The 24,258-nt window shown below is 40.1% G+C and overlaps 1 protein-coding gene and 1 long non-coding RNA gene across 16 annotated transcripts; one reads left to right on the forward strand and one right to left on the reverse strand.

The window, feature by feature from the left end:
- Positions 1–705: 705 nt before the first annotated feature.
- Positions 706–6,271, reverse strand: LOC132643863 (uncharacterized). Of its 10 annotated transcripts, XR_009583782.1 has the most exons (5): positions 6,132–6,271; positions 4,756–4,824; positions 4,080–4,628; positions 2,670–2,726; positions 706–2,562 (listed from the first exon to the last, which is right to left on the reverse strand). It is a non-coding gene; the product is annotated as an uncharacterized LOC132643863 (long non-coding RNA). The 10 variants fall into 10 exon arrangements; XR_009583780.1 differs by having other exon boundaries at positions 4,080–4,824; XR_009583781.1 differs by having other exon boundaries at positions 4,080–5,417; positions 6,132–6,269.
- On the forward strand, positions 5,825–14,246 carry LOC132643862 (uncharacterized). Of its 6 annotated transcripts, none has more exons than XM_060360385.1 (5): positions 5,825–5,956; positions 8,416–8,482; positions 9,424–9,512; positions 10,136–11,244; positions 12,187–14,246. In XM_060360385.1, the coding sequence occupies exon 4, from the start codon at positions 10,138–10,140 to the stop codon at positions 11,209–11,211; it is 1,074 nt and encodes a 357-aa protein (XP_060216368.1). In that variant the 5' UTR covers positions 5,825–5,956; positions 8,416–8,482; positions 9,424–9,512; positions 10,136–10,137; the 3' UTR covers positions 11,212–11,244; positions 12,187–14,246. The 6 variants fall into 6 exon arrangements, with proteins under 6 accessions (XP_060216368.1, XP_060216370.1, XP_060216365.1 ...); XM_060360382.1 differs by lacking the exon at positions 5,825–5,956 and adding an exon at positions 6,178–6,319; XM_060360387.1 differs by lacking the exon at positions 9,424–9,512.
- Positions 14,247–24,258: the final 10,012 nt, after the last annotated feature.

Genomic DNA, 24,258 nt, shown 5'->3' on the forward strand with positions numbered 1-24,258 from the left:
GAACTGTTTCTGTTTCTACCGAAGTTTTAGTCAACGGTTGGATGTTAAGATACGAGGAAGAACATCTGCATTTCAAAACTCAAAGAGAAGTTCGATTTTTTGTACGAACTTAGAAAGCAGATATAATTTAGACCCACGAGAATTCTGAATTTTGCAAAATATCTGCTAGAACAGAACCGCGAGGAAGCTGACTTGAAGCTCCCAATAGTATTGAATTACAGCAAATCTTGACGCCAGGCTAAAGGCAGAGGAACTCACCAGCCAACAACAAAGCTGCTTCATTAAAACAAAAAATGCTTTATGACCCGGCGACTACAAGCACAGAAGATGCCAGAGACGAGATTCTCCCACACAACTGACACGAACCACATTATGAGCCCCAAGGAGAAAACAAGGTCCAGGAGAGCATAACTGGATATTTCCCTTCCCAAATCTAAATCTTTATTATGGTCAATGGTGTGATATATATATATATATATATATATATATAAAAGGAAACAGAAGCAGAAAACATAAAATAGCGCGAACACCAGACGTTGAGGATCACTTTACCCGGCTATTGAAGATACTAGTGAGAACACCAAATGTAGTTGGTCGCTCTACACTGCAAGCAAAGATGCAACATCTAATATTTATTAGGCATCCGAAACCGTATGAGCTTTCATCCGCTGGATCATTAAAAATTATAGGCATCAGGACTAAAAATGGTAGCAGACGAAACTTTTGACATGAGTCGTAAATCTGACTGAGAAATTCAAGAACAGTTTCTGGAGAGCTTTGAGATACGATAGGAAACAGCCCCAATACAAAAAGAGCTCACTCTGCATCTTCCCAACACAAACACCAGTGCGAGACACAAATATATCAATAGAACTACAACAGGAAATGGAAGTCTACTGCAAACCAAATGAACAGAATAGCATGCAACCAAATCTCAGATGCCCACCATCTATCTATCTGGCTTTCACAGCTTGCACTTGGACAGTTGGAAAAATAGTCTGCCTAAGCCTACATAGTGAGAGAAGTACCCAAAACAATTGATGTAAAAGAAGACACTGATGCAAAAATAAGATGATCTTATCTCAGTTAAGAAACAGAGGCAATTAAATTAAAGTTCAAACCCATCACTCCATAGACAAGCTAAAATTCTGTGGAAGCCATATCAACCCACCATGCAAAAACACAAGAATCGCATGAATCAGAGTGACACCATTGCAAAAACACTAACAGACTCCAGGCCTACCCACTTCTGCAAACACGCTGACAAATCATCAACCATCTCTGATCATCAAGAGAAAGTAGCAAAGAAAACTAATTCAATCCTTAAAGCACCTCAACCTCTCGGCCCGAACTCGCAACATTAAGAACCAAGGACTGCAGAGCAGAAAAACCTATAGCAGGGAGAAAACCAAATCCCAACAAATCTGATAGGTAACTGGCAAAAGAAAATAACTGGAGTTTCCCCATGGATGCTTATAAAGGGGTAGCGGGTGAAACTGATGAGTACAAGATTAATTCATGAACCTAAATAGAAGAGAGCAGAGATATCAAATCCAAACCACCGAAGACAAGCTGCAGCTTTGAAAAATTATATCACCTCAGTTTCCCACTTACCCAAGAATACAAGCGATTTTGTTATCAAAAGCACCAGAACATTGTCATTAATCATATTTTGCAGACTTGACTAAATTCTCGCACGCGACCAACCATCTGTAACCACCATCAGACATAGGGGACCAACAAGCATATCTAACCAACTGGCGAAATGGGTGTTAGGTCTGATCAAAACTGGATTACACAAAAAATCCAGAAAAGGACTCACAAGAACCCCTGAATGCGCTGAATTCTAAGTTGGATCCCTGATGCAACAGAGAAAATCAGAGCCCGGGAAAACAGACATCATAAAAAGTTAAATCATGTCATACGTAAAGTTACCGCTACACTTGAAGTGCAACAGGTGGGGATGAAGAGCTATACTCGATAAATGAAGGTAAAGGCCAAAGCAATATTCAAAGCAATCTTTGCAGGGACGATGGATTGCTTCCTAGAAGATTTCCTCTTGTATTATTGAAGGTGCCAAATCGATCACAATAAAAGAAAACCAACGAACCAAGGACAATTTCAGAAACAAGAAATGAACAATAGCTGGCATTAAAGCATGACCGAGGACAAATTGACCAAGCCATCAAGTTGTAACCAAAAGCTTCAATATCAAGATGCCTTTTTGAAAACGTTCAATATCAAGATGCCTTGACGCCATGCATTGCAGCATCATAACTCAATCGAGGAAGGAGGCAGCATCACCCTAGAGAGACATACTAATTCTGCCTGTTGGAAAAATATTCCAAACCAGGATAGCATGCAGAAATAAGAAGAGCTAACCGAGAATTCTTGTAATGAAGCCAAAAGCTAACACCACAAGAGGCTTGTGTGAAAAGAAACTGAGCCTGGTTGCACTTACATAAACAAGCCATGTTGCTTTTGAGAGAACCCCCAGCCATTGTTGGTGATCCAAATTGGGCTGAACATAATATCTGTGAAGCGACATTTAACTAAACATACCTGATGGAAGAAAAGAATACAGAGAATAAAAACTACTTTGAAAGTACTTGAAACGAAAGGTAATAAACTCCAAACAAGGATTATAATTGAAAAACTTGTAGACTTACACGATGAACAGATATGGGATGGTTTACAAGGGTTTCAAAACATACTCTTGAGAAGATCTGTTAAAATGAACCAAATAGTTACCATTGTGTTCACGTACATGAATAAAACAAGAGAATACTTGACGTGCTTTATAATGGATGAGCCAAGTTTTTTTTGCAGGTAGTGTTGATCTGTTTTAGATCAACGATAGCCCTTTTGGTGCAAAGACTGCTCAAATGACAGTGCTTGTGGAGAAAAAATTGTGGATTTCATAAAAGCTTTTACCTAGTAACTAACACTTTGAAGCAAGTCTTAAATGAGAAACAGAATATGCATACGCTAAGAGCTCCAAACAAAAAGACATGATATATCTAACAGCAATTATCTTGGATGCAGATCCACGAGTAAACTAAAAACCCTTTGCTTCCAAGTGAAGTATCTTATTGATCAAAATCTATTGAGAACTACAATATTTCTCTTCTAGTCAATATATACAGATGGTTAACTTCAGGATAGGAGAACAACAAGATAGCCCTACAAGTCCTGCCAATTGAATGAAAGAGACATGTTGACAGTAGCTTGATCAGACATAAGTATGCACCTTAAAATAGAAAAGGTTTGATTATGGCTTACAGATAAATCACCCAATAAGCCTTTACCAATTTCACAAAAAAAAAAACAAAATCTTCATACCTGCATCCACACAAGGAAACAACCAGAGACATGATAAATTTTCTGCAAAAAGCTACTAGAAGAGCACAACTTCTAAGAGCATGGTGAGAGAAGGGGACCACTCTCGGAAGAAAACTGAATTGAAAATCTAAATACTCATTGAAGCCTGAATTATAGAAACCTCAACGCAAATCGACAAACAAGGCATGAAAAAAGAAGAATTCACTTCTCTAAGACCCAACAGTTGCAAGCACGGAAGGGAACAGTTGAACTGTAAAAGCTACCGAGACCCAAACCACCTAGGAAATCATACAAGATAGAAAAAAAAAAAAAACTTTTCTTGTAGCTTGACAATATCCAGATTGCCATGCAAGCACCAAAAAGACCAAGAAACAGCATGCACAGGAACAAACAAAGAACACCAACCTTTGAAATTTTCGAATCTAGTCCTTCTATCACTGGCAGGATAAACAACAAGAAAACGGAAGCAGAGAAGATACATCAACAACAACATATCCAATGAAATCCCACAAAGTGGGAAGCAGAGAAGATAAGTAGCGAAAATACCAAAAGCAGGGGAGTCCTTATATGGGCTATCAGAAGTCCTGATAAGTATCTAACTTATGAGGTTTCCATAACCATCAGGGATCTCATCAGTTCTTGGATTGTCGAAGAACACAACAATCTTGACTAAAAACTAAAATGGCAGAGCAGAAAACAACACAAACTAGCGAAAAAAATTATCTTTGAGAACTTACATAGAAGAGCCAGTTTCCACCAAGAGAGAAAGGGAACCAGTCTGACTGGGGAGATAACTGAATTGCAAGTCTGGACAGTCATAAAAGCCTGAACTAAAGAAACCCCAGTACAAATCGACAAACTATGCCGATCCATGACAAGAAGAATTCACTGCTCCATCTAGGAAATCCCTAGAATAAAAACCACCTTTCCTCGAACCCTGATTACCCAGATTGCAATGCAAGCAACAATATGGCCAAGAAACAGGATGCATATGAATGCACACAGAACCCCTCATAATTTCCAAATCTAATCCTCTATCACGTCACAATGTGGTCTACGCACATCCATCCAACAAAACAAAATCAAGCAGGCGTGATAAACAAAAGTAAGCGGAAGCAGAAAGATACGTAGCGAGAACACGAAACTTCACGGGCTATCAAAAGATCCATATTGAGCTTTGAGTACTTATCAGGTGTCCATAACCATCAGGAATCACATCAGTTGGATCATCCAAGACCATAAGCATCCGGACTAAAAACTAAAAATGGCAGCAGAATACAACACACCTGTGAATTTTTTTTTAATCTTAGATAGAACAGCAGTTTTCACAAAAGAGAGAAGGGAACCACTCTGATTAGGGGAATAAACTGAATTGAAAATCTCCATACTCATAAAAGCCTAAACTAAAGAAACCTGAACAGAAATCGAAAAACAAAGCCGCTCCATGAAAAGAAGAATGCATGGCTCTGTAAGACCGAAAGGCTGCAAGCATAGAGAGAAGGGAACAGTTAAGTGCAAAGTTGGCAAAACCCATACCACCTAAGAAATCACTAAAAATGCAGAGACGAGATTAAAAAAAGAAACCCTTCTTGTCTAAGCCAAACTATATCCAGATTGCAGTACAAGCACCAAAAAAGCCAAGAAACACGGTGCATATGTGAGGTTTCAGTGCGCAGAACTATCTGCAGAGTCTGTATTCTTGCATGTCTCCAATTTATTGATGGTCGACCTTTGCATTGGAAAATTGTTCCATTATTAATGCATATAAAAATGATTTCTTTCCCTGATGCAACACTTTTTAATATGTGCTATTTGTTTCTGAGGTTTTCATCGATGTTACACTGTCAAAATATCAGTTTGCAGTGGCGATTAAACATCTCATCATTTGCAAGACTGTGGATATGATCTTAACATGTGTGGTCTTCACGGATGCTTGCAGTCCACGCCTGAATTTCCAGCATGGAGCGATTGTACTCTTTTTTTTCCCGGATCCAGTCCAATATTCTTTGTATTAGGAAATTGTTTCGTTAATGATGTTTCTGAATGACTCCAACGTTCGTTCGTGTTTAGCCAGCCTGCGAACAAGGATCTTCTGGATTTATTATCTGGACAGTTGGTGATATTCAGGGCGTGTTTGGTAAGGAGGAAAATGTTTTCTTAGAAAATAAGTGGGTTTCTTACTTATTTTCCAGTGTTTGGTAAGTAAGCAATAAAATTATCCAATATTATCGCGAGAGCATTTATATGTACTTTAGCATAACATTTTGGGGATGTGGGGGTGGAGTGGGGAGTGGGGGTTCGTCAAGGTGTGGGGTTTGGAGCATATGGGGAGGAGACTAACTTTGGAATGCCACTTATGAAACTTGTTTAGCCTACTCCCGTTAGGGAAGTCATTTTTTCTTAGTTCCAGAGAAAACGTTTTCCAAAACATTCGAACCAACCAAACATGGGAATTTTGGAATTTGCTCCATACCAAAAGCACCCTCAGTTCACAATTAGTTCTGTTTCTCTATCTAGGAAGAAAATACTTTTGGACTGTCCAAAAGAGCATCATTAAGGACCTTCTGCGAACATCTGCCGCAACTGTCATAAGGAGGAGAACAGTAACTACGAGGTATACTATAGGAGCGGTAAAATTAGCTTGTTAACTAGTTATGACTTATCAAAGTGCAATTGTTTTTAAGTAACCATATCTGATTTGATGATTAGTGACTGTTGTTTGTATGTCAACGTGGCCAATGTTTGATCAGGCATGGGTACTGATCATAGGAGAATGATTATTGGTATACCTTCCAGTGGATTTCATGATTCTTCTTCTATTTCTTGTGGGTGGGGGATTTTCTGATGGAATTGCAGCTTGTTCCTTCACCCACTATCATCCATGAACAGTCTTTGAGGACTTCTCTTTTTCACCTTCTTGCTGTAACCTTCTACCAACCTTGGTCTCAATGTTCGTATTCTTGCTCTCCTTCAATTTGTAAGTTCATTTATTTATTGTGTTTTCATCCTTGACTGTTTTCTTGTGTATTACAGTATGTCATTTTTTGATTGCAATCTCTTTGATTGATTTTCAATGGTAAGAAATTGAAAGCTGGTGAGGTCCATTCTAGATGTAATTGTGGAGGATTAAAGCCTTGCTTTCAGGTCTTGGCCTTTGGTTGCGAGATATTCCTTTTCCATGTTTATGTTTCCCCTTGATGATTGGTGATGATGTTTCTATGTTACCGATCAGGTTCCGGTATTTAGGGGAGGTTCTGTATTTCTGATTTACGTAAGCTGCTCCTATTTTGAAAGGTGTGCTGGCGTATGCTGTTTTGCCCCACTATCTGAGCTATCACTGCCCTGCAAACTCGCAATTTCCTTTTCGTTGAATCAGAATACAAATGGAACTGGAAATTTCGCTACCTATGCAATTTCGCTACCTATGCTGACCTATCAGTTTGGATTTGATATAATGACTTTCATCTTTATGCTAATATTGTTTTATTCCTCGCATCATCTTCTTTTACGTTCTTATTTGGGTTCGGTTGTCAGTGGATTTCATTTTTAGGCGTGGTTTCAGTTGTCAAAGATACATGGATGGGCTTGTAAAACTTGATCTGTGGGTGCAAGGTGTTAGAACCCGTATTTTTGTACAGTGGAATAATCCGGATTTATTTATGATAAGCTAAGAACAAAATTATTTTGGGATACAAAGTCGGGATTCTTGACCTTCGAATTTATTTTGAGATATAAGTTGTGCATGAATTTATTGGTATGGAACAATTAGGAAAATTTGGGACCAAAGGTGATAAAATTTGAAGTGGAAAGTCATCCACAAATTCCATGTGGTGCCCACACAACTTTGTGTCATCTTCTAAGTGGAACAACTCATTATGTGGGCCAAGGCACCCTTGACTAGGTCTTGCATTGTTAAAAAAGATGACCACTTCATTTCACTTCACTCCAACTCTTAAAAAAAAGAAGGAATTGAAGAGCACCACAATAAGGGGGCTCTCGGCCAGCCCAAGGAAAAATCCACCCCCATTTCTTGCTCTTCCAAAATTATTTCCTTGGTACAAACCCACTATTTTGAGGTCCCTAAGTAGCGTGAGAGTGTCGTTGGAGCGATCAACCCATTATTTTTCATCCATTGGAAACCCTAGCATTTTGTGGAATTGAAGAGGATAGGTAAGAGTTGATCTTGCTTTTGTGTTATAAAGGTTGTTTGTATCTTGTAGTATGTTATAATGGAGGAAAAACATGAAATATGAAATGTTGGAGGTGAGTTGTATATATGGAGCTTGAGTCGTGTAAATGGGTGTTGTTGTGTTGTGATTGAAATTATGAATTAATGCATAGTTAGTTGATTATGATCATTGTAAGGTGAAGAACAATTGAGAATCATCCATATATGTATATGTGTAGTGTTAGCCGAAAATGGGTCACCTTATGTGCCAAGAATTGAATTAGTATCGCTTATTGTTTAGCCGTCGTCGCCATGAATTCTATGTTGGAAATGAAAGTTTATTGACTCAAATTGATGTTGTAAATATTGCGGACTGATTTGGAAGTTGTTGTACATTTAATGTAAATTGTGTATTGATGAAAATAGCATTGTTAGAATGTAAATTGTAGATACGAACCATGATTTGGAAATGAAGAAAAAGTTAGGGGGGCTGTCTCGGTTAGGGGCTGTTTCGGGTAGCTTGGGAAAATTTATGGATTGTTGGAAAAATTGTATAAATTGCTTAGAATGTCTTGAAATGTTTTTGGTATGGGTTCGGGTTAGTATGTGAGCGTATAAGCGTCGATTTTGGCTTGAAGGTAAGTCGTCGAATTGAATTTATGAAAGTTGATGAATGATGGAAAAGAGAGCTATTATTGTTGTATTACCTTTCAGATTGATTATTAATGTTGTTAGGTTGGTTGTTGTTGTTGTTGTTGTTGATTGATACGGCCGAGTTAAATTCTCGGGGTAGCCTATTTACAGGGGAAATGCTGCCCAAATTTCTGTAGAATTAAGGGCGAAATTGGAATTTAATGCCCAAAGAGTCTTTAGCTAATGTTTGGCATTTTATGGCTTGTTTATAGATCGTGGGCGGCCCGAATCATAGGTTGGATTTAGCTTGAGTTTGGATCGTATTGGAGAGCGTTTGAGGTATGTAAAGTAATCTTCCTTCTTCGGCATGCCTTAGTTAAAATAGGCTATGATATAAGCCTCGAGGAAACTCTATTCTCACAATCCGAGCATGTTTATGAATCGCATTTGTTCTTTGGCATCCTTGCCTTGTCATGGCAAAACATTGATCCTTATGTTCTTGGAATCCATAATTTGTAAAGATTACATGAAAGCTGATTTTTGTTTTAAAGTTCATTCTTTAGCGATTCCAAAACTTCAAACGCCCATAATTTCCTCAGAAAAGCTCGGATTGCTTTGAAATTTTCGTAGGAGTTTGTATGATATAAAATGAGTATGTTTTTCATAGGCGGGCTCAGTTCGGGTCTATACTCGTCCGTGGGTCCCGCGACGCCCTTTTTGAAATTCGACAACTTTGAAACAAAAAGTGATAATTATTATTCCGATTTCGAATATGACTATTTTACTTATCCTTCAGATTTATAATAATGATTTTATGCATATGATTCCTCACTACTCCGCTCGTGCCTACTGTGATATCGTTCACCGGTTCCCGGGCCGGTTCTGTTGTCGTGCGCTCTGTGATACATTCCGGTGTTATACTGTGATTATGGTTCACCGTGCTCCTCGCTCGAGGGCCGGGTTCCACTTATGTTTGGCGTTATGCTGTGTTTGGCGTTATGCTGTGTTGTGATGTGTGACGGGGATTCGGAGATTTGAAACTTTCTGGTGTTATGCTGTGTTGTGGCGCCATCGACAGGCGGGCGACCACATTTTCCTGTGCCCTATGCATAATTTATACTTTGGAAATAAACATTTTGATATTTTTTTTTGATATGTATTATTTTCTATATATCTGATTCGATTATTGTTCAGATTTATTTCTGTACCTTCTGCTTTGCATACTCAGTACATATTTCGTACTGACCCCCTTCTCCGGGGGCTGCGTTTCATGCCCGCAGGTACGGACGCACAGCCTGGTGATCCACCTGTTTAGGACACCCTTTCTGCTATTCGGAGTGCTCCTCTCTTTCCGGAGCTTATACTTTTGGTATATATATTTATTAGTGCATTTGTATATATTCGTTCATGGGTACGGCGGAGCCCTGTCCCGTCATATGATTCTGTCGGTCTGTTTAGAGGTCTGTGGACATGTTTGTGGGTTAGGGTCTTTCTGTATGGATAGGTGTATATGTTGTTTGGGCGATCCCATACGCCGAGGCGGCCGGTCCGCATATGTTTATACGTTGCTTTGCTAGCCCTGTGTGGCCTTTGTTGGTGTTTGCTGTGTACAGGGTTATTTTGGATAGTCTGTAAAACAGAGGAAACTCTGCCGAAATTTTTCTGGGAATTGTCTAAATTTAGAATATAGCCTCGTCGGCTTCTGGTATATACTTGAATGCATTTGATAGATGGGTTTGGGTGCCCAGATCGGGCACTAGTCACGGCCTACGGGGTTGGGTCGTGACAAAAGTGGTATCAGAGCGGTTTGTCCTCGGAATGTCTACAGACCGTGTCTAGTAGAGTCTTGTTTATCGGTGTGTTGTGCACCACATCTATAAACAGGAAGCTACAGGACATTTAGGATGTTTCCTTTCTTTGAATCTTAGATCGTGCTATAGAGCTGTGCTATTAGGATGATTCTGTTCTGATCTGTTGTTGTTTTTCTTTCAGTGATGCCTCCGAAAAAGGCGATGGCCGCCCAGAAGAAAAAGGGCGTAGTAGGAGAGACCAGCCGGGCTCAGAAGGATACTCGGACCCTTGCTCAGATGATGCGTGATATTACGTCCCGGCCAGCCGACTCTGCTACGTCTTCATCGTCAGAGGAGTCTGGAGCAGCTTCACCATTAGCTCCAGGGGCTCCAGCTCCCGCGCCTCCAGCTCCTCAGCCAGGGGCGGAGGACAGGACACTGAGAGAGGCTTTGCAGTTATTGACCACTCTGGTAGCGGGACAGGCTCGCAGACGCAGGCGGAGAGATGATGATGATGACGATAGGCGTGACAGCCTGAGGGTTCGAGAGTTTCTATTATGTGGCCCTCCAGAGTTTTACGGGTCTAAGCCCGACGAGGACCCCCATGACTTTATTCGGGGGATGCGGCGCTCACTAGATTTGGTCAGGGCTTCAGAGACTGAGTATGTTGAGTTGGCTTCACATAGACTACGGGATGTTGCTGCTCACTGGTATGAGTCCTGGGAGCTATCCAGGGGTGAGGGTGCTACCCCAGCTACTTGGGACGAGTTCGTGACTGCTTTCACTCACCACTTTTTTCCCCCAGAGTTACGGCGGGCGCGGGTTGACCGATTTTTGCATCTGCAGCAGAGGGGTCGGAGCGTCCGTGAGTATAATATGGAGTTTGATTCTTTGTCCCAGTATGCACCTGCCATAGTAGCAGATATGGCCGATCGGATGCACAGATATGTGATGGGGTTAGACCGCTATTTGATTGATGGCTGTATGGCGGTGGCATTGCAGGCAGACATGGATATTGCCCGACTACAGGCTTATGCCCTGGGTATGGAGGACCGACATAGAGCTGATTATTCTAGCAGAGATCGGGACAGGAGGCCGCCCAAGAGGGCCAGATTCGCAGGTTATTCTGGAGATTCTCCAGGCGGACAGCCTCAGCAGCAGCAGTCAGGCAGACATCCTCCTCCGTCAGGCCGGGGTACACAACCAGCCGGTAGGAGATTTGACAGTGCAGGACAGTCTGGGGCCGGTCAGAGCTCCAGAGCATCAGGTTGGATTTAGCTTGAGTTTGGATCGTATTGGAGAGCGTTTGAGGTATGTAAAGTAATCTTCCTTCTTCGGCATGCCTTAGTTAAAATAGGCTATGATATAAGCCTCGAGGAAACTCTATTCTCACAATCCGAGCATGTTTATGAATCGCATTTGTTCTTTGGCATCCTTGCCTTGTCATGGCAAAACATTGATCCTTATGTTCTTGGAATCCATAATTTGTAAAGATTACATGAAAGCTGATTTTTGTTTTAAAGTTCATTCTTTAGCGATTCCAAAACTTCAAACGCCCATAATTTCCTCAGAAAAGCTCGGATTGCTTTGAAATTTTCGTAGGAGTTTGTATGATATAAAATGAGTATGTTTTTCATAGGCGGGCTCAGTTCGGGTCTATACTCGTCCGTGGGTCCCGCGACGCCCTTTTTGAAATTCGACAACTTTGAAACAAAAAGTGATAATTATTATTCCGATTTCGAATATGTCTATTTTACTTATCCTTCAGATTTATAATAATGATTTTATGCATATGATTCCTCACTACTCCGCTCGTGCCTACTGTGATATCGTTCACCGGTTCCCGGGCCGGTTCTGTTGTCGTGCGCTTTGTGATACATTCCGGTGTTATGCTGTGATTATGGTTCACCGTGCTCCTCGCTCGAGGGCCGGGTTCCACTTATGTTTGGCGTTATGCTGTGTTTGGCGTTATGCTGTGTTGTGATGTGTGACGGGGATTCGGAGATTTGAAACTTTCTGGTGTTATGCTGTGTTGTGGCGCCATCGACCGGCGGGCGACCACATTTTCCTGTGCCCTATGCATAATTTATACTTTGGAAATAAACATTTTGATATTTTTTTTTTGATATGTATTATTTTCTATATATCTGATTCGATTATTGTTCAGATTTATTTCTGTACCTTCTGCTTTGCATACTCAGTACATATTTCGTACTGACCCCCTTCTCCGGGGGCTGCGTTTCATGCCCGCAGGTACGGACGCACAGCCTGGTGATCCACCTGTTTAGGACACCCTTTCTGCTATTCGGAGTGCTCCTCTCTTTCCGGAGCTTATACTTTTGGTATATATATTTATTAGTGCATTTGTATATATTCGTTCATGGGTACGGCGGGGCCCTGTCCCGTCATATGATTCTGTCGGTCTGTTTAGAGGTCTGTGGACATGTTTGTGGGTTAGGGTCTTTCTGTATTGATAGGTGTATATGTTGTTTGGGCGATCCCATACGCCGAGGCGGCCGGTCCGCATATGTTTATACGTTGCTTTGCTAGCCCTGTGTGGCCTTTGTTGGTGTTTGCTGTGTACAGGGTTATTTTGGATAGTCTGTAAAACAGAGGAAACTCTGCCAAAATTTTTCTGGGAATTGTCTAAATTTAGAATATAGCCTCGTCGGCTTCTGGTATATACTTGAATGCATTTGATAGATGGGTTTGGGTGCCCAGATCGGGCACTAGTCACGGCCTACGGGGTTGGGTCGTGACACAAGGAGTCTTCAGTGTTTGTGGAGGGGAAGATGCAGAACAGTTCCCCGGTCTTTGGCTTTAGGCATTTGATTTTTCGGGCTGTCGAAGCTTTTGTCATAACTGCTGCTATATGGAAGTTCTCAACTAAATACTTTTCACAAGTGTGTGTGTGTAGTGTTTTTTGCTGCCACTTTTAGTACTTAGTTCAGATGCTTAAATTCTTTGATGGTCCAACTTATGAAGTCTCTTATGGTTATGGACACTTAGTAAGTGCTCAAAAGTCAATTCTGGATCTTTGACGACGTGAAGTGCTCCTCTACTTTGGTTATCACACTGGCTTGATTTCGGATGGATGTATAGACCACATGGTGACAGCAATAGAGGATTAAAATTTGGAAATTTCGAAGGTTAGTATGTGTTCCTGTGCACCCAGTTTCTGTGTCTTTTTGGGGCTTGCACTGCATTCTGGATATTGTCTGGTTTCGACAAAAAAGGGGTTTTCAATCTTGTCTCTAGCATCTCTAGTGAGTTCTTAGGTGGTATGGGTTTCGTCAGCTCTGCACGTAACTGTTCCCTTCTTTCGGTGTTTGCAGCCATTAGGTCTTGTAGAGTGGTGACTTATTCTTTTTATGGAGCAGCCATATTTGTCCATTTGTGTTGGAGCTTTCATTAGGTCAGACTTTTATGAGTACTGAGATTTTCAATTCAGTTTTCTTCCCTAATCAGGGTGGTTCCCTTCTCTCTTTGTCAGAACTGTTTTTTTCACTAGTGTGTGTTGTATTCTGCTGCTGCCACTTCTAGTTTTTGATCTAGATGCTTGCTTATGTTTTCTTTGATGGTCCTGATGGTTGATACTTATGGACATGTGGTTGATACTTATGGACATTGATAAGTACTCAAAACTCTATTCTAGATCTTCGATAGCCCCGTAAAGTGTTCTTATCTTTGGGTGTTCGCGCTGCTTATCTTCTCTGCTTCCGTTTTCTCTTTCATGCCAGCTCAATTATGTTTGGTGGATGGACGTGTGCTGACAGTTAGAGGATTAGATTTGCAAATCTCGGAGGTTGGTGTCCAGTGTGTGTTCCTGTGCATTCTGCTTCTTGGCCATTTTGGTGCTTGGACTGCGATCTGCATAATATCAGGGAGTTTTCAATCTTGTGTGTCATCTCTAGTGTGATTTCATCGGTGGTATGGGTTTTGCTAGCTTTGCCACTGAACTGTTCCCCTCCTCCATTGGTCATGATATGCTACAGTACAGCCTAAGGCGTCTTGGAGCTTTCGGTTACAACTTGATGGCTCCTCGGTCATGTTTTAATACCAGCTATACTTCATTCGTATTCCTAAAATTTGCCCCTTGGTTACATGGTTTTCTTATATTGTTGATTGATTAGGCACTCTGAGTAATATAAAAGGGAAATTTTAGGAAGCCATCCAGCTTCCCTGACAGAGCAGCTTGATCGCTTTGAATAATGCTGCGGCCTTTGCCCCGTCATACTGCTGAGTATAGCTCTTCATCCCACCTGCTACACTTTATGTGTGGTTTTTGCACTTTTATGTATGGCATGATTAACTTTTTATGATGTCTGTTCCAATGGGCTTCGATTTTCTCTGTTGCATCACCAGATGCAAGATACACGATTTTGAAAAAGAGGGATCCAACTATGGTTAGAGATGGTTGGGTCCTGTCTTCTCCTCTCCTCCGCCCCAACCCTTGCGGTTAGAGATGGTTGTTAGTGGGTCAACGTATGCAAGATCTTAATCATGTCTGTATAATGTGATAATAAGAACATTATGGTACTTTTGATTACATGATGGCTTGTATATTTGGGAAGGTGAGGAAGCTGGAAAGCTGGGCTGATATAATTATGCATAGCTGCAACTAGTCTGTAGTGGTTTGGATTTTGATATCATTGCTCTCTTTGTTTACATTCATCCGTTAATCTTGTACTCATCAGTTTCACATGCTACCCTCTATAAGCATCGTTGGGGCAACTCCAGTTTTCTTTTGCAAGTTGTCTATCCGATTCATTGGCTTTGTTTTCTCCCTGATATAGATTTGGTCTGCTTTACGATCCTTGGTTGTGGCTGTTTCTCTTAGGAGTTCGAGCAGAGAGGTTGAGTTGCTTTGAGGTTTTATGCAATTAGTTTTGTGTGTTTCTCTGATGATCGGAGATGGTTGATAATTTGTCAGTATTGGTAGACTTGGGTAGGTCTGGATTCTGTTAGTGTCGTTGCAATGGCATATCTCTGATTACGTGATTCTCTTGGGTTTTTGGATGGTGGTTTGATGACGTCCATAGAATTTCAACTTGTTAATGGAGAGAGGTTTGAATTTAATTTAGTTGGCTCTGTTTCTTAAATTTAAGATGACAAGATTGTTACCTTTCCTCAAAAAAAAAAAAAAAAAAAAAAAAAAAAGATGACATCATCTTGAGCCGAGGGTCTATCGGAAATAGCCTCCCTACCTTCACAAGGTAGGGGTAAGGTCTGCGTACACTCTACTCTCCCCAAACCCCACCTATTGGGGTTATACTGGGTATGTTGTTGCTGACATCATCTTATTTACCTAAACTTTTTTGGGTACTTTCTTGGAGGCATTTGTTTAGCTGGATATTTTTCAACTATCCAAGTGCAGGCTTAGTCATCAAAGCTAGATAGATGGTGGACATCTGCGTTTTGGCTGCATGCTATTTGCTTATTTGGTTTGCAGTAATTCTACTGTAATGGGTGTCTCATAGTGGTGATTGTGTTGGGAAGATGCAGAGCGAGCTTTTTGTCCTTTGGGGGCGAGCCCTTTGTCCTTTGGCTGTAGTTATCAGGATTTGTTTTCCCCGTATGTTGATGCTTTTAAACTGTTGTTTTGTAGAATTTCTCAATTAAACCTACGATTCTTATTTAAGTTTCTTCTGCTGCTATTTTTAGTCCAGATGCTTATATACTCAATCATCCAGCAGACGAAAGCTGGTGCAATTTTGGATGCCTGATAAATATTGAATTCTGCATTTTTGCTAGCAGTATACAGCGTGCCTGCATTTGGTGTTCTCGCTGGCGTCTTTGAAAGCCATGTAAAGTGATCGTCTACATTTGGAGTTCTCGCATTTATCTTTCCTTCTGTTTTCTGTTGTATATCACACCAGCTTGATTTTGTTTGTCGAATATCTGGTAGGCTACATGGTGACCATAATAAAGAATAAGATTTTGAAAAGGCAATATCCAGATGCACTCTGGGCCTTGTTGCTTATTTTCTGGTACTCGTACTGTCATATGGATCGTGTCAGTTTTGAGAAAAAGGGGGTTTCGGCATCTCGTCTCTGGCGTTTCTAGCGATCTCTTCGGTCGTATGGGTTTTGCCCACTACGTACTTACTGGGGCCCTTCTTTGGTGCTTTCAGTCACCGGGTCATAAAGCAGTAAGAGGATACTTTCAGTTCTTATTTTAAAGGGGCAACGTCGCCCTTGGTCGGTGAGTTCCTCTGCCTTTAGGTTTCCTTGCGTTAAGATTTGCCTTAATTCAATAATGTTGAGATCAATTCAATTTCAATCCTGTCACGTGTATGAAATGCAGTTGGTGAGGCAGGACTGCGAATGTTGGTGGTCTAAAGGTGAAATTTTTGAAGTATAGCTGTGGAGTAGCATTATATTTCTGGCTATCATGATTCTTTCTTTGACCTTGCCATGAACTTTGTCTAGTTTGTGTGGAGCATTAGAAGTCGGATTTGGTAGATGAGCTGGATATCTCTTGTTTTAGCTTTGGCTTATCTCATGCTTAGTTGGTCTCTTTGATGATTTGATTTTGTTATCTGTGGATTGATGTCTTGGAGTGTGATAAGCTTGAGATCTAGGATTCGCCACAACATTGGCTGAGAACAGAGAAGGACAGGGGTTCCTTGTCCTTAGTATTGGAGCTTGGCTTATATGGAAGGATGTGGATGTTCTGTTTCCAATATCTGGGGAATGCTTGGTGTAGAGGCTCTCATATCTCTAATCTTTACTGATTCATTGATGGTTTTCCGATAAATTGGCAGGGATTATCGGCGGCCGACATCCCCTTGTATCCATAGGCTTTGTTTTGCTCTTGTGCTGACATCGAATGTGATAGGGCTTTAATCTACTACATAGTCTTTTGCATATAAATCTTTGCTTTTTGAAGGTGGTACTCAGAATGAAAGGTAGAATATTATGTGAAGGGCTGATGGGGAACATCACCTAACTCTGGCTCAAGCATTTTAATTATGTTTGAACTTGACGTACTTTTCGGAGGCATTGGCAGTTTCTTTTAGTAATTTGCATTTCTTGTGTATATACGTGTTACGTTACGGGTGAAGTAATTTTTGGATTGCTTATTGTTTATCAATAGTCAGTTGATATTGTCATCAAACAGTTCCCTGTAGACTCTCGGTAATTGTCTAATGCACATCACATATATTTCAGGGAAATGGTAGTTGCACTAGAGGGAGAAGAGTAAATGACTAGAGCTGTGGAGGAAGCTTATGCTTTGGCAATTAGTGTTCTGGCAGAGATATCTGTTTTGTTTTGCAGAGTAGTTCACGCTTTATTTTTATTCTGGTATTTGAAGTATTTGTTTTGCTGCATGACATACACATAGGTAAAAAGCATTATGAGTGAGCTTTGGATGTGCTTGCTAAATGGTGCCTTGGTTAGCTAATGTATTGTGCCGGAGTTATCTTCTAAGTGGAGATAATATTCCGTAATGGTCGATTTGGGATTCTGCTGAGTAGTTATAGCTGGTTGCATGTTATATATTAGTTCTGATTTTTACAGATATTTCCTGAATTGGAGAATCTGATTTCTCGATATCATATTTAGTTGTCGCAAGTTGCTATGTAACTGTGAAATAGGGGTTTTCAAATGCGTCTTCTTCTTGGTATGAAATTTTGAGTTACATAAATTGATTCACTTAGTGGTCAATGCACAATTACCTCTTGTAAGATCTCAAAGACTAGGACAAAATACAGCTAACATATCCTTGGCTTGGACAGGGCATTTATGGGGTTTTCACGTTTTCGAAGATTTGAACAATGAAAATAGATGACAACTGCCTGATGGAATTGATCAGTACAGTTCTGAGGGAAGGAATTGAACTATCAATTCCGGGAGTTCCTCAAATGTTATACGTGTGGCACATGTTCCTTTTATATCTCCAAGTAAAGCTCTAAGGTATTGTTCTGGGCTGGAGCTGTGGCGTTTTTATTTTTAGCTGCTAACATCTTGTCATTTGAGGTCATGCTTTTCTCTAACTTGCGAGGTCCCAGAAGTTTTCTACTTCATGTGAAGTTACAATTATTGTTTTGTCCCGTGGATGCTCATTGCAGTCCAACAGTTCAGGTTTTCGATATTTGTTGGTTTTTTTTTTTTGGAGGAACTGTCATATCGTATCCATTGTTGTTGATTCCTGTTCTGCGGGCAGAGAAGTCTGTCTTGTTTAGGGAATGAAGTGCATCATGAAGTTAGGCTGGGGGCTGCTCCCCCAGTGTTTGGATGATCGTTTAGCTCGCATAGTTGCTTGCACAACAGTCCTTTACTGTGAGGTAAAGGTGAGAAGTTGAAAGGGACATAATACCATGTGATTTTCTAGAAGTGTATGCATTGAGGAAAACTTGTATCTCCTAAGCATAGGTGCTATCAATCAAGTTTTTTGGTCCAAGGAGTCATTATATCTGCTGTTCTGGAAGGATACCAATATTAGAGGAGATAACTTACTTCATGTAAAAGGAATGAAAGAAAAAGGATGCCCAACTTATAGGTGTTGCTAGTTCAATAGACAAGGATGTGCCCGCAATGATGTGTTCGAATGGGGATGTGCTTTTTATTTTATCTTCTTTTGAGAACTTTCATGTGGTCATGTGCAACACCCAAGTTTGATATATCATTTGACCCCGGGGGGGGGGGGGGGTAACTTCAATGTACTTCCTATTGTTAGTGTCAAGTTTTTATGATGACAATTTTACTTGTGCAAGTATAGTGATTAAATCACACAAGGAATATATGGGAGCCCACAAAACAGCTCCAACAAAATGGAAGCTCACAGAACAAGCCCAAACAAGCTGGGCTCACGCGAGAAGACCGCTTCCCAGCCCTAACGATGCAAACAGCAGTACTCTTCAGCAGTACAAGATCTTTCAGAAAGGAAAAGATATCTGCTCAATAACGAAGCAATATTCCAGCAGCAGTACAAGATCCTTCAGAAAGGAAAAGATATCTGCTCAATAACGAAGCAATATTCCAGCAGCAGTACAAGATCTTTCAAAGAAGGAAAAGCCATCTCCAACATTAAGAGGCATATCGCGTGAAGCATAATAATTCTGATGCTGCCTCGACGCACAAGGAAAGCAGCAAAAGCTCAGTCTTATTCTTGGAAATAGGATCTTTAATTCCATTTTCAAGGATCAAATCCTTTGGGTTGATCTCTCTGCGTGAAGAGCTTAAAACTCTATAAAAGGGGCTGCTTCTGTCACGACCCGGCTAGGGGCCGCGACGGGTACCCGGGGCTAACCACCGAGCACCGCTCGTGCTATCATTTACCTAACCCATTTAACAATCATTCATCTATTTCCGGTTAACTTTAAAAAGAGGATTTGCTTTTCATTACAAAAATATAACGCGTTAATACAAAAACATATTTCAATATACTTATACACATGCGTACTACCCACGTTGTGGAACCACACAACCCACATCGAGCATCTACGAGCCTCTATTGAGTGACATACAAATATATACACAAAAGGAACAACCAATTAGCACCTCCGGAAGATGGAGTGCTCTTCAGCTCGGCTAGTGACTCCTATCAGTCTGGACCGCTTTCCCGTCTACCTGTGGGCATGAACACAACATCCAAAGAAAAGGATGTCAGTACGAGCATTGTACTGAGTATGTAAGGCATACATCAAGAAATAAAGTAAGAATAAGAAAGTAAAGTAAGTACAAGGAGATAATCGATAACTGCTTGCCTCTTAAGGCGGATCCATGCATGCATACTCATAAAGCATCATATAGTAAATTGTTGCGGAACGCGCAGCCCGATCCATATGTCATCATATGTTAGTGCCGAGGAACATACGACCCGATCCATAAATATAATAAGTTAGTGCCGAGGAACGTACGGCCCGATCCATAACCCATATATCCCGCGTCCGGGCATCCCGCGTCCGGGATGAAATCATGATATGTCAGCTGACCAGGTGGCTATGCGTCTATAGCGCCTCACCTTCCCCATATCCCCTGAATACATATACATATCATATACTTATACCATATACTTAGCATGCATGAGAGCCCAAGGAAGAGCTGTAAGTACGTCGGAGTGACGTAAGGGCGAAAGCCTCCGATTATGTTATGGAGTAATCATTGTCGCTTTGTCTCACCTTGAAGGAATAATTATTATAAGGTGAGACTATCAATGAAGAATAACATTAAAAGAAAACATAGAATAAAATCATGAACTTCATAAGGCATCCATTCATACACTTTGGAAGATTTAGAAATAAAGTCACCGTCCATGAATAAATTGAGAAATCAGTAAATAGCTCAACGTTCTCATATAGTCCTTGAAATCGTAAACTTGAAACTTTTAAACATAAGATTTGCTCTCATCATGGTCAGCGTAATAATATTCTCATTTTTGACATCATCATTGTTATTGAAAACAATATCCACGGTCGTTATCATAAACGCTCACATAATCACAACCTTTGGTTTTGGAAAATGGGAGTACTTTGGAAAACATTTATGGAATATCAAGAAGGAAATCGTGCTTCGGAATCTTAGACTATTTAACCTTTGATAGCAAGGAAAAGATGGGAGCATTTATGAAATCGTAAGCTAGGGATCATGCCTTTGAAAGAAAGGGAATAGCCTCACATACTTTCGACGTTTACAATTCTTATTGCTTGCTCATTCTCCCTTAATGCACTCGTATATACCTTCAAGAGAATTCATGTCGTCGTTAGCTAAGTAATTATAAGAACGGACTACTATTTCTAAGGAAAATTGGATAGCATTCCTTCATTTCTAATACTTTTCCCATGTTTCATTTCAACTCTCATACATTCGTAACGACACTCACAATATTACTTTCAACAATCATCACTTATACACTTTAAGAAAAATCTACCATTTTCCTCCAATTTCTCCACATCCATGGTTATAGCTCGTTATCACGTTTTCTCGTATATAATACTTATTTCCTGGTCTAGACGTTATTTATAACATATTCACAACCGTAGCTTATCAACATTCATGACTCCATTCAACTACTATTCAATTGTGCCACTATTCACCCATGCAAGGCCCATTTTCTATGTCCTTATACACTTCAAGTATCTAAGACTTCCAATACCTTGAACCATATGGTATAGTCATGAAACATACCTTGGATGATGGTGGAACAAGCCTTGAGCAACAATACTCTTTTTATACCAAAACCCTATTTCAACCCTTTTGAGATTTCTTGAAGAAGATGACTTCCAATAGAGTCTCATGCACTTGCTTTCATGAATTAGATGTTGATGATCTTGGTTTCCCTTTGATCTCTTGAATTTTGTGGATGAATATTTGGAGAGATTCTAGAGTGTTCTTGAAGGTTGTATGGATGAAAAATGAAATAAAATGAGGCTTTGGTCCCTTTTAATAACTCAAAGTTTGATCTTTAATGAATTCCAGTCGGGGTGAACAGTGGTTGTAAGCCACAGTTTACGAGCCGTAAACTGGTTTACGAGCCGTCCTCCCTGGTCGTGTTTAAGCATGTCCAAAACAGAGAAGTTGGCTGAAGAATATTGCAGTTTACGATCGAGGTTTACGGGCCGTATTCCAAGTCGTATTTAAGCATTCCCACACTTTAACAGAAAGTTGGAATTTGAAAGGCTGGAGGACGATGGTGGTTTACGGTCCGTAAATCACTTTACGGGCCGTAAATCACTATACGACCACTGGGCTGCATGAAATTCTACAACTTTTCCATTTCCAAAAATTCACGAATCATCACCCCTTGCTTAGTAAAACACCCCACACTCATATCCTTGTCGTTCTATTCCTTGTACATGTACGGGGACTTTTCCAAGGTGTAACAGCTTCACAAACACACGTTTTATGCAACAGTCTCATTACCTCCATTGCTCTGCTTTACTTTTAAATAAACATTGTTAGTCTGAGTGATTCACAGTGTAATAAGAGAGAAAGGAGAGTTATAGTTTGTGAGGCTTTGTATCAAAAAGAATAAGAGTGTTTTGAGTGTAGACGTAGGAACTTCATTGTACCAAATCTTATAAAAGAGCTGCAGATATCACCTTTGCAACCCAAGGGGACTGGACTAGGATTCACATTGAATCTGAACCAGTATAAAATACGTGTGTCGTTTATTTTCTGCACCTTACTTTAGTACTCACTGAGTAGATAGTCGACTGCTGGCTTAACCTAGTCGACTAACAGATCGAAAATTTTAACAATTCACCCCCCCCCCCCCCCCCCCCCTCTTGCACTTTCAATTGGTATCAGAGCAAGGTCTCACTTTCAGTGCTTAACCGCACGTGAGAAAAGATCAAATGGCTGGATATCAAATTCCTGGAGCAATATTGCAAGATGGGCACTCCGCAACAAGACCACCATACTTTAATGGTGAACACTATTGCCACTGGAAGGAAAGGTTTAAAATATTCGTGCAATCAACTGATTATCAAGCCTGGGTCGTGATTAAAAAAGGACCTAAACTCATTGCCAGAGCGGACACTGAAAACAAAGAAGATGCAGAAACGTCAACAATTGATCTAGAGTCACACGACATTACTAAAGAATAACAAGAGACATTGCAAATAAATGCAAGGGCAATAGCCTTGCTTTACTGTGCAGTGAGTGGAGAAGAGTATGCAAAAATTTCAAATTGTGATACTGCCAAAGAAATGTGGGACAAACTTGAGATTACTTATGAAGGAACATCAAAAGTAAGAGAAACAAAAATTGATGCTCTAAGACACGATTATGAAGCATTTATGATGAAAGACGATGAGAACATTGAATCAATGTTCACAAGATTCAGCAAAATTATTGGAGAACTCAAATCGCTTGGAGTAACCTATACCAACTCACAACAAGTTAGAAATCTTGTTAGAAGTCTGCCAAAGACTTGGGAAACCAAAGCCATTGTTCTTGAAGACGGAAATCTGGATAAGTTCACCTATGATGAATTAAGAGGAAATCTAATAGCCTTTGAAAAGAATCATATACAAAGATACCAGAAGGACAAAAAGAAGAAAGTGGTCGCTTTCAAGGCTCAAGTTGAAGAATCTGATGATGATTTTAAAGAAGAAGAAGTAGCTATGATTTCGAGGCATGTGATAGAAGCCATGAGAAGATCAAGAAATAATAGAAAAGGAAGCTCAAACTTTAGAAAAGGAAAGACTCCCACTGGACAGCAAAAGAATGACGGAAAATGTTATGAATGTGGAAAATATGGTCATATTGCATCTGAATGTCCCGAGACAAGAAAGAAACCAACCAGAGGTTATCAAAAACAAAGAGCATTCAGCAGTTGGAGTGAAGATGAGATCTCAGATGAAGAATCTGAAGAAAGTGAAAATATGTGTTTCATGGCTCTCGAAGGAGGCAATAAGGTAAGTTCTCATTCCTGTGCTAAATGTGAAGAAACTCAAGAATTATTAGATCAAACTCTTATAGATCTAAACAATGTTTTTGATGAATATAGAAAACTGAAGAGAGAGAAAAAGGAATGGGAATCAAGATTAGAAATCTGCGAAAAAGAAAAAATTCAATTCAAAGTGAAGTTTACGATTTACAATCCAGATTAGATATCTTATTGAAACCTTCCAACCACAACCATGTCAAGTCAAACCAATCAACTTATTCACATAAGTTCACTGAAAAAAAGGTTGTGCAAGTAACTAGCGACTTTGAAAGAAAGAAAACTGGTTCTTTAAACATTGATAAGTCGACTAGAACTCTTAAAAGGGCTGAAAGGAAATCTGGAACGCATAGTTTAACTGATTCCTATATTGTGGGAAGAAAACCTTTTCAAACATGTTTTTGCTGTGGAAAACTCGGTCATAACTATTATAACTGTAGATTTCGATTTTCAACTGCACCTGGTTGGATATGGAAACCCAAGAAAATTAAATATTTTGAAACTAACCATCAAGGACCCAAGAACTCTTGGGTACCTAAACAAGAATAAAATATTTGTCTTGCAGGAACACCACAAGAACAGAAAAAAGGGAAAATGTTATCTAGACAGTGCGTGTTCAAGACATATGACAGGCGACAAAAGTCTATTCAAATCAGTCGCTGACTTTAATGGAGGATTGGTAACTTTTGGAGACAATTCAACTGGAATGGTAATTGGTATTGGTACTATTTCTTTTGATAATTCCTGTGACATTTCAAATGTTTGGTTGGTAAAAGGACTTAAGTATAATTTGTTAAGTGTAAGTCAGCTATGTGATTCAGATCTTGAGATAAGATTTAGTAAATTAGGTTGTGTCATAGAAGACTCCTCTGGGACAAAGATTCTTCCTGGAAGCAGAAATAAAAATGTGTACACTCTGGACTCTGTCAA

This window comes from Lycium barbarum, chromosome 6 (genome assembly GCF_019175385.1).
Source record: "Lycium barbarum isolate Lr01 chromosome 6, ASM1917538v2, whole genome shotgun sequence".
Classification (NCBI taxonomy): Eukaryota; Viridiplantae; Streptophyta; class Magnoliopsida; order Solanales; family Solanaceae; genus Lycium; species Lycium barbarum.

Coding starts and splice junctions, on each gene's coding strand:
- LOC132643862 (XM_060360381.1), top strand. CDS start 6,187: ATGGAATTGCAGCTTGTTCCTTCACCCACTATCATCCATGAACAGTCT. Junction 6,320..10,135: donor TTCTTGCTCTCCTTCAATTT/GTAAGTTCATTT, acceptor TTTTTCTTTCAG/TGATGCCTCCGAAAAAGGCG.